Source organism: Rhinichthys klamathensis, unplaced genomic scaffold (assembly GCF_029890125.1).
Source record: "Rhinichthys klamathensis goyatoka isolate OS25496 unplaced genomic scaffold, OSU_Roscu_1.1 h1tg000222l_1, whole genome shotgun sequence".
Taxonomy (NCBI): domain Eukaryota; kingdom Metazoa; phylum Chordata; class Actinopteri; order Cypriniformes; family Leuciscidae; genus Rhinichthys; species Rhinichthys klamathensis.
This window is the reverse complement of record NW_026606746.1, coordinates 998,324-1,008,969: the sequence shown is the minus strand read 5'-3', so window position 1 is coordinate 1,008,969 and position 10,646 is coordinate 998,324. Positions and strand designations below refer to the sequence as shown.

General features: G+C 40.8%; 1 protein-coding gene across 1 annotated transcript; it reads right to left on the bottom strand.

Moving 5' to 3' along the window:
- Positions 1-328: 328 nt before the first annotated feature.
- On the bottom strand, positions 329-9,877 carry LOC130097644 (uncharacterized protein C4orf54-like). Its single transcript, XM_056264579.1, has 2 exons — positions 5,502-9,877; positions 329-1,142 (listed from the first exon to the last, which is right to left on the bottom strand). The coding sequence occupies exon 1, from the start codon at positions 9,699-9,701 to the stop codon at positions 5,508-5,510; it is 4,194 nt and encodes a 1,397-aa protein (XP_056120554.1). The 5' UTR covers positions 9,702-9,877; the 3' UTR covers positions 329-1,142; positions 5,502-5,507.
- Between the last annotated feature and the right edge of the window lie 769 nt (positions 9,878-10,646).

Below are 10,646 nucleotides of genomic sequence, written 5' to 3'. Positions count from 1 at the left end.
CTTCAGCACAAGAATGTATCATAAATAAGTACCAAAATGACTTAGTATATCAAATAAGTATTATAATTTATTAAGCATGTGTCCTTATTTGTGTTCTGATTTAATAATAGACTTATTAATACTTCTCTATAATTTTATAAAGATAAATGTTTTTAAGTGGTAGCAACTCTCATGATGTAACAGAATGTTTAGTTTATATTTTCGATTATTATATTAAATTTAAACCAAGCGTCATCATCTTTATGGAATTAATTTAAATATCACATTAATAAAGATATTTAACACTGACAAAAATAACAATGCGCTCCTTCTAAAATTGGTACATAGATTGTCCAGCAGATCCATATACCTTTAATACATGATCAATGTAACAAAATAGACAAAAAGAAAATGAACAGGTAGGACAGATGATGGAAAAGAAGGGTAAAACAGAACAAAAGTAAAAGAAGTATAATACTGTGGAGGCAAAATACCATGAGATAGCGACATGCCTGAACTGCAAACTGAGGTAATTGAGACAATAGTGAATTAGTTTTTAAAAGTACAAAGTTTTCAGTTTGATTATAACAGCATGATTATCATACATTGACAGTATACAGAACCCTCCAATGATCCATTGCTATAACCATAATTCTCATCACAGTAAGAGGAAACAGACACACTGTTTGTTCCGTCTCTCTCTCTCTCACACACACACAATACGGACACCACACACTACGTTTCTCTTTCTCGATCTCTGTTTCTCTCTCTTTCACACAAGCCATGCTTTACTCAATCAGAACTTGCTACTACCTACTACAGGTAGGTAAAAAGGAGTCCATAAAAATATAAAAATACAAACACTTTATACAATAAAATGAAAAAGCAACATCTTCCCTTATTACGGGTATGCGGCGCTTCAAGAAGGCTGGATGGGCAAAAACAATTGTTGCCTCAAAAAGTCTACAGACTACAGCAAATGTTACATAAGTTTGTAAAAACTGCTTCAAAATGTTTCATCTTTAGCTTTTGAACGTTACAAAAGTCACAGATCAGGAGGCAACACCGGGAATTGATGAAGACGTGGGAAACTGTGAAACATTTCTAAGGAATTCTTTTTGATGAAGTGGGAGGAGGACAAACTCCGACAGACAAAGACCATCCTGAGAAGGAAAAGAAGAGAACAGACGAATCAATGAAACAATAAATATCAATGAATAATTAAATAGCTTACACACATGTAAGCGTTTCTTTAACTGAGCACACTTTCGGTCCAGTGGAGTTTTATCAAATAAATTAAAACTATTCTTATTAAATTTAATTTGCTAACAATGTCTAACAGTGGACATACTTTCTGAATTCATACATTTAGAATTGTATCGGGAGGTTTTTTAACCAACAAATGTAAATCTAAAGAGAAATGCTTATAGACCATTAATTTTCATAATGACACATCTCAATAGCATTGAAAACAACAACAACAACATTTGTTACATTTGTGTGTAAGCATATGTCTACATATGAATGCAAAAGCACTTGTGAAAACACTATTAATAAGTAGAGTGGCCAGCAGAGGGGAGTAGAAGATCACTTATTGGCTCACTTTCATTTTGACACACTTGATTTTCACCAGTATTCTGCACTAAAGCAAACCAGTTTTTCCATGTTAACTATTATAAGACAATCATATAATAGTGATCATATAATTTAAATGCATTTTATATTGCATTTAAAAGCACCTGTGATGTTTATTTTTTTATCCAATAAAAACACTCTTTCTTATAGGCTGATTTATTAGCTAGAATTGTATGTATCCTAGAAAGTTAAATAATAGTTTCCCTTTTTTGGATAATTTGACAAAATTACAGCTAGATCCTTTCACAAATGATATTTACTTTGATTTTTCTATTTTAAAGAAATGTCATCCAGAAAAAAAAGGAAAAAACTTGTTAGTTGTGATTAAAATGATTTTTTTAAAGCAACCCCTTAGACACAAAGGTGTTCATAATTGAAGAAACACCCATAGATGAAATGCTATCATCACATTTTATATACTGTATACTACTGTACACCATGCAGCATAATGCAAATAGAATGCCACAAAACAAAAGAGAGAAATTCTGAATGAAAATAATAGATGTCCAATATGTAGTCAATGAACGTATTGCTTTCATCGTTGCAGCCAGTAATGCAGCAAACTGTAGAATCTGAAAAGTTCACATACGCGGGTCCCTCTATAACTCTGTCTCTCTCTATAAAAAGGTTTGACCCTGCAGCAGCGAGTAGGCCCTCTGATCGGCCCCAGCAGCTGTCGTCCTACTGCCTCAGCACAACAAATACTTTACTCGCCCGCTGACCTTTCCACACACACAGACATGCAGCTACACACGCTCCAGCTCACACTCACACATGCATACTGTCAAGTGCCAGCAATAGTTGCCAGTGTTTGGTATTTCTATGATTTTGGCGATGTGCATCATTAAAAAACCTTAGAAAAATCTTTTTTTTAAATGACGTCAACACTGACAGATTGTCATTTGCAAAATCAAGTTAATGTAAAAGTCATGAGTTTTGGTTCCTCTCAATATTTCTTCCGTATCTTACCTAAACAAGTTATTCACTTGCCTTTATTTTGCTAACTTGTACTATCCTTTGTCAAGCTGCTTTGATTCAAGTGGAAAAATCCAATCGAATGTGTTACTAGTGATAATGCAAATGTCAATAAATCTCACAGACACACTGAAAAATCATTAAAAACAGAGAAACCTGAACCTGAAAAAAAAAAACATCCAACAAGGCTCAACTTTTCATTAATACTCATGCACATGCATTAAGTAAAATTCATTCATTTCCTTCACATTCACTTTTTTACACAATATTGCTGTACATATCATTTTTATCTGTCCATATACTGTAGCCCTAAATATATTGTGACCCTGGATCACAAAACCAGTCACAAGTAGCACGGGTATATTTGTGGCAATAGGCAACAATACATTGTATGGGTCAAAATTATATTTTTCAACAAGACAATGCTCCTACCCAAATTGCAAAGACAAGAATAGTCTTGAGAACAATCAGGCTCATGTTTTGGCCAGGTCAGAGTCCATATTTGAACCCTATAGTGAATATTTGGTCTCACATTAAACTCAAACCAACTGGGAGACATTTGTCCGATTCCACTAATCATGAACTGTTTGAAGACATTAACATTGAATGGAACAACACTGAGTCTTCTTCCTGTAAAAAGGGGAAGGCTATTCTGTGCTGTTACTTACAGTTATTTACAGTATCTGTTAAATTATTGATATTTTCCTGACTGATTTGTGATTAAAATGGTTAAGACCATTAAAAGGCCGCTAAATATTTTGCCATTTTTGGCATGGCCCTTTTTTTTCGTTGTTGCCCAGAAGCATGTGTGTGTGTGTGTGTGTGTGTGTGTGTGTGTGTGTGCATACAGTATACAGGTGAAACTCGAAAAATTTGAATATCGTGCAAAAGTTCATTTATTTCAGTAATTCAACTTGAAAGGTAAAACTAATATATTATATAGACTCATTACATGCAAAGTGAGATATTTCAAGCCTTTATTTGTTATAATTTTGATGATTATGGCTTACAGCTTATGAATACCCCAAATTCTAAATCTCATAAAATTTGAATATTGTGAAAAGGTTCACTATTGTAGGCTCAAACTGTCACACTAATCAGCTAATTAATCCAAAACACCTGCAAATGGTTACTGAGCCATTAATTGGTCTCTCAGTCTGGTTCCTGAGCCATTAATTGGTCTCTCAGTCTGGTTCAGTGGAATTCACAATCATGGGGAAGACTGCTGACCTGACAATTGTGTAGAAAACCATCATTAACACCCTTCACAAGGAGGGAAAGCCTCAAAAGGTAATTGTAAAAGAAGTTGGATGTTCTCAAAGTGCTGTATTAAGGCACATTAATTGAAAGTTAAGTGGAAGGGAAAAGTGTGGAAGAAAAAGGTGCACAAGCAGCAGGGATGACCGCAGCCTGGAGAGGATTGTCAGGAAAAGGCCATTCAAATGTGTGGGGGAGCTTCACAAGGAGTGGGCTAGGGCTGGAGTTACTGCATCAAGAGCCACCACACACAGACGGGTCCTGGACATGGGCTTCAAATGTCGTATTCCTCTTGTCAAGCCTCTCCTGAACAACAAAAGGTCTTACCTGGGCTAAAGAAAAAAAGAACTGGTCTGTTGGTCAGTGGTCCAAAGTCCTCTTTTCTGATGAGAGCAAATTTTGCATCTCATTTGGAAACCAAGGTCCCAGAGTCTGGAGGAAGAATGGAGAGGCACACAATCCAAGATGCTTGAAGTCCAGTGTGAAGTTTCCACAAGTCTGTGTTGGTTTGGAGAGCCATGTCATCGGCTGGTGTTGGTCCACTGTGCTTTATTAAGTCCAGAGTCAACGCAGCCATCTTTTAGAGCACTTCATGCTTCCTTCAGCAGACAAGCTTTATGGAGATGCTGACTTCATTTTCCAGCAGGACTTGGCACCTGCCCACACTGCCAAAAGTACCAAAACCTGGTTCAGTGACCATGGGATTACTGTGCTTGATTGGCCAGCAAACTCGCCTGACCTGAACCCCATAGAGAATCTATGGGGCATCATTGCCAAGAGAAAGATGAGAGACATGAGACAGAACAATGCAGAAGAGCTGAAGGCCGCTATTGAAGCATCCTGGTCTTCCATAACACCTCCGCAGTGCCACAGGCTGATCGCATCCATGCCACGCCGCATTGAGGCAGTAATTCATGCAAAAGAGGCCCAAACCAAGTACTGAGTACATATGCATGATTATTCTTTTCAGAGGGCCGACATTTCTGTATTTAAAATCCTTTTTTTAAATTGATTTCATGTAATATTCTAATTTTCTGAGATTTTGAATTTGGTGTTTTTTATAAGCTGTAAGCCATAATCATTAAAATTATATCAAATAAAGGCTTGAAATATCTCACTTTGAATGTAATGAGTCTATATAATATATTAGTTTCACCTTTTAAGTTGAATTACTGAAATAAACGAACTTTTGCACGATATTCAAATTTTTCGAGTTTCACCTGTATATAACAATCACAGTTGGGTTGGTTGGGATTCATTGATTTCTAAAAGAATTAGTCTACACCACACTTGAAAATGTATGAATTAAAGTGCAACAAAATATAAAACTGCATTTTAGAATCACATTTATTTTTTACTAAATGAAGTCAGTGCCCATGGTGTAGGTCATCACATTAATTACGTTTAAGAAAGAGTCCAAATACTTTTTGTATTTATTTTTGTAAAAAGCTTTGCTACGTTTTGTCTTAATTTTCAACATCAAATTGATTACTTTATAATTTTAGACTTTTTGGGTAAGCTTTATTTCTTTTAAAGAAGTGTTACTTTATTTGATATTGACATTCATACATTTTTTTACTGTGCGCGCACACACACACACACACACACACACACACACACACACACACACACACAGCCATGCAGTGGTTGCTTACCTTCCGTTATCGATGCTCCACCACAAAGCTCATGGTTGTGCCGTCAAAGGAGGGAGGAGCAACAATACGGGCACCTTGCTGTGATGTAATACTGATGACAGGTTTGCTGGCACTGCTGGGTACTGCGGTGCCTGGAGGTACCAGATACATGCTGCCCGTCTCGACCGCATCCTCGGCCTCTGAGCAGGTGGACGAGCGGGACTGAGGGGCCGGGTGCGGGTGGGGCGGCAGCAGGGTCGAGGGGTAGACCAAGTATGTGGGGGGATAGGCTGCCGCAGGACCGAGGGCGACCGGCGAGACTGACACAGGCACTGGCGTGAGTGATAAAGGAATGTCCAAGTACTGTCCACTCTCAGGATGGTAAAACCGCTGGGCGGCTGGCTGCATGGGCACAGGCGTGTCCACTAAGTAGTACTGACCTGTGGTGGGGTCCAGCAGCAGCTTGCGCTGGATGTGAGGAGGTGAGAGGTCTGCGGGGGGTGTGAGGCAGAGTAGCTGGGGTGGAGCGGCAGGTACAGCCGGCAGGGGCACGGCGTGGTGATAAATCATGGCCGTCGGACTTTCAGGGGACCAAGACTCCATTACAATAGGTGAGCGTTGCAGGGGCTGATGGGAAGGTTTTGGGTGAGACTGGGTGGAGCCGGATGCGTGTGAGGGTTTTGAATCGGAAGCGTGAGCTTTAACAGGGATTGTTAAGTAATTGTCAGAGTCTGGCTGCTGGTGCTCTTTCTGGTGCTTTTCCTCACTTTTTGATTTAGAAGGACGGATTTTCACCGACAAAGGTGCTTTATGAGATTTAAATGTATAGTTTCTACTAGAAAACATTTGTTGAGCGCTATCATTCACGGTGTTTATACGGTTAGGTGCTTTGAGGTTACTGCCTAGATTAAATACGCACTTGTCACTGAAACACTCTGTCCTTTGGGCTACTGATTTAGCCGTGTGTTCCTGACCTTGAGAACTTGTTAGCATACATACTTTATCCTCATCAACGCAACCTCGAGTGCCGGTGGTCAACTTTTCAGCGCGCAGCTGGTTGCTAGTGTCCGCTTTCCCAAATTCGTTCTCAAAGTCCGTTTTGGTCGTGACTCCTTGCTCCTCTCGTGTGATGAGCGACAGCACGTGGCTGTCTGTGATTGGTCGCGGCGCTTGCGTTTTGCGCTTCCATTCGTTCCTATCGAAAACATATAGTTGCTCCATAGTTTTCACAGCTGCCTTTAACTTTTCAAGCGCTATTTGATTTGAAACCTTCGACTCTGGTTTCTTCTCGCTGCTGTCTGTGGCTTTTTCTGATTTTTGTTTTGCCGCTTTAGCGTCGATTTTTAAGCTAAACTCTGGCTGTTCAGTGAGAGGCTGCTTAGCGCATGGCACTCTGGGTAAGGCACTTTTAGCAGCCCACTCAGAGGAGAGATTTAGGGATAATCTTGATGTTTCAGCCACACTCTCGCCCATGTTAACAGGCTCGGAGGGTTTTGTGGCATTGTTTGTGTTCACAGACTGGCATTTTATTACCATTGGTGTAGGAAATGTTTTTTTGTCAGGTCCCCTATTAACAGGTTTGCTCTCCTCTCGTAATGCTGTGGATGCCGTCCCTGAAGAAGCGCAAGCATTTTCTATTGCTACAAACCGATATGAGCTTTTTACCAATTTGCGCACGTCCCTAACCTGATGAATAGGAGTCTGGAACTTACATTTACTATCTCTAATATCCCTTACCATAAAATGCGGTACTCTGTCTGATATAGTCAACAAATGGCTTTTAGATTCGCTTGTCGCCTTTTTAGTGCTGGCATTGTGATGGATATTAGGTGTTAACAAACTGGTGATATTAAACTGATCGCTTTTGTTTTCTTTGACACTTCGAAGGTGTATTTTGATTTCGGGCACTTTTTGACACTGTGTGGTTTGGTCTGTGTCCGCTGAGCAAGGGCCAGAGCTCAGTTTTCCACACCCTCCCCCATCTGACTCTCCAAGATCTCCAGTCACTTTCAGATTATGTAATGAAAGCCCAACAGCTTCCTTTCCCTTAGGCATAAGCTGCGAGCTAGGGACATACAAGTGAGACATCTTAATCATCTTACTACTCTCGCCCTCAACACTTTCCCTGCTTTCCATCATAGGTCTAATTGAGGTGTCTAGCAGCGTCTCCTCCTCCTCCTCCAGTGCACACTGAGATTCTCCATCTCCTTGTGCTTCCTGCTCTCCATCTTTCCAGGATTTGAAAGCACTTTTTTGGCTGAGGGTCAAAGGAGTCTTTAGTGGTTCGCTAGGGTCTAATTTAGAGGTAATTTCTGGGTCACAGGGTGACTCAGTGATTTCAGCAGCATGGAAACTCGGGTTCTCTTGTGGCTGGTCTGTTGCATCCCCGAGTTCCTCTTGAGAGTGTCCTGATGCAGTTTCTGAAGTCTGTCTTTGTACAGTCTCTTTACCATCTTTAGAGTGAGGGCTCACTGATGACACAGGATACGTATCGCTTATTTCACCTCTTTCCATTTTACGCTCTTGCTCAAACTGCATTTTCTTGGAAATGACATTTTTCAAAATACTAGAGGCGAAGATGGCTTTCTTGTGGGCATCTTCCAAGGTTTCACCGAGTGGACTTTCTGCTTCACACTCCTCCCTGGTTGGCGTGGTGCACGTAACATCAGCTGTGGAACGTGACATCATGGCATTCATCGCGCGTTTCGCGCGCCTCTCGCGCGCAGGTATTCCTGATCCGACGTTACAGCCGAAGTTCAAGGTTTCAGTCAGTGTGATGGTTTCACCAGGTTTGCTTCGTATCTCTAGTTTCTTAGACGCCTGCTGAGAGTTCAAGTTATTTTTCAGCGACACTATTTTAGTTTGAGGACTATGCGTATTTGTTTGAAACACGTCTTTTACTGTTGTACACTCGGCGCTTTTATTTGCCTCAAAAATAGGCGTAGAGTTCTTGTGCGCCTCACGTGTCAAATTGCCGTAATTTAAGTCGACGAAAGCGGACCATTTGTTAATGCTCAGTCCGTGTTCTGACATTGAGGACTCACTCGAGCTGCTAAAGTTTATGGCATCAAAGTAAGGACAAGCCAAACTCCGGAAGGAACGCGCGGTGAGATTACGCACCTCTTTATCAGCGTCATCCAGTTCGCTGACGGAACTGGACGCCCCACTGGAATATTCGTTGATGTCTTTCCCTCTCTGTTTGCTCGCGAGGTGCTGGCGACCCGGGGGCGGGATAAAGTAGCGGTCAAACAGGGTCTCGCTTTTGGAGTCAGAGCTTCTGAATGAATAATGACTCCGCTCACCTGCACGTCTGCTGTGAAAGCGGACATTCCTCTGACCTAAAACACTGGCAGGGTCGTTGATCGCGCGCGAAGACGTTTTGATTGACAGGTGAATATGTCCCGACGAATTTCCAAGCTGTCCGCCGCCGCCTTCATCCGAGCTGGCACATTTATCGGATTCGCAAAGTTCACTTTCGGTGCTGACCAGAGCACCTGTGGCGGAAAGCTTCGCCGCGCGTGAAGTCGGCGGAACTTTATTGCTCTTGGACTTGCTTTGGATTCTACCGAGGGTCGTCTCGTCACTTTCAAATGATGCGTAGTCAACAAATGAATATACCAGATTATCATCCTCGAAATCCAAGCAGGATCCGCGACCAAACTCGTAATCCACATCGTGATCTAACTCCGTTAGCTGGATCTCGTGCGTCGTTATAAAGTGTGCCTCTACATCTGCTGCGCTCGTGCTGTCTTTTGATTCGCAGCGACTGTTCAAGTACATGTCGGTGTATTGCAACTCCTCCGTTTCAAACGACGCCGATTTTGAATCTTCGGTCTTTACATCCGACCCCGCGTCCACATAATCATTTATTAACGGAACGCGCTCTTCATAAAGTCTCTCAGAATGGCACTTTCCCTCGTGACATTCTTTCGATAAACTTTTGTCTGCATTTTCATTCTCCTCTCGCTCCCCAGGACTCTTAATCCCGGAGATGGATGCATCGCCTTTACATTTAAATATTGCCAGCTGGTTCCCTTCACCTGTGAAAGTGACTTTTACAGTCTTTGTGCTGTCTGACTTCATGTCCGGTGGATTGCCCAGGTCTACATAATTTGTTTCGCTGTGATAGCCACTGTTGGAGTGTTCTTTCGTGTCTGCCAGCGGCTTTTTCAACGGTCCGGTGTCCTCTCTGCTCGCGACGGCCGTTTGAAGTGTCTCCATCTGCTCTTAACGGCGTCCCGCACGGAGATCAGTGGTGTTACTTCTGACACCGGACCGTAGTAAGGTTTGTGTGTGTGAGAGAGAGAGTGACTGAACTGGACCTGTGCGCGAGGGGAAAGTGAGCGAGGGAGACACTGAGGCGACGAGAGAGAGAGAGAGAGAGAGAGAGAGAGAGAGAGAGAGAGAGAGAGAGAGAGAGAGAGAGAGCAGTCGCACTGCACAGGTATGATCCCCTTACCACTTATCATGTGTCTAGTAATGATAATGATGACGTAATTCTAAACGATGACTAGCTGACATTAAATTGTGACAGTGTCATGTTAGGGGATAGGATGAGCTTTTTGAGGAGTACGTGAGCAGTTTAGGCCTACGTTTTAATAAAAAAATATGGGGGGGAAAACTATATAAAAAAAATTATTATCCCATATTTGCTCACAAAAGATATATAACATCTATCATAAATCAGTCTTAAACCCATGGTACTTTGATATACGAATATGATAATGACTAATTTCCATGTTTCATTTATCTGGTAAATTTATTTTTAAGAAAATGATTATATGCAGCGTGAGAAAGAGGAAAGCATGTATTTTAGTGCTAAGAGCTTTTCAAGTATGTAGCCTACTTGAAAACTGTCAAGATGCAGATGGTGACTTAAGAAGGATTTATATTTTTAGATTTTATTTAATGTACCCTATTATTTATATCTTTTAAATAATTATTTAATTAAATAAATTACTAATTAAAAATAATTAAATACAACAAATAATATTTTTATTTAAACAAACAAAAAAAGAAATGTTCTTGAGTGGACTGAACAAACTAGATACATTATTACAATCTTCAGGACAGCAGTGAAATGTATACTATTAAATGTTAGTCCATTGTTGGAAAAATATTAATAGTGTCCTTTGATAGGATTCTCTCTAACAGTGAACTTTCAAA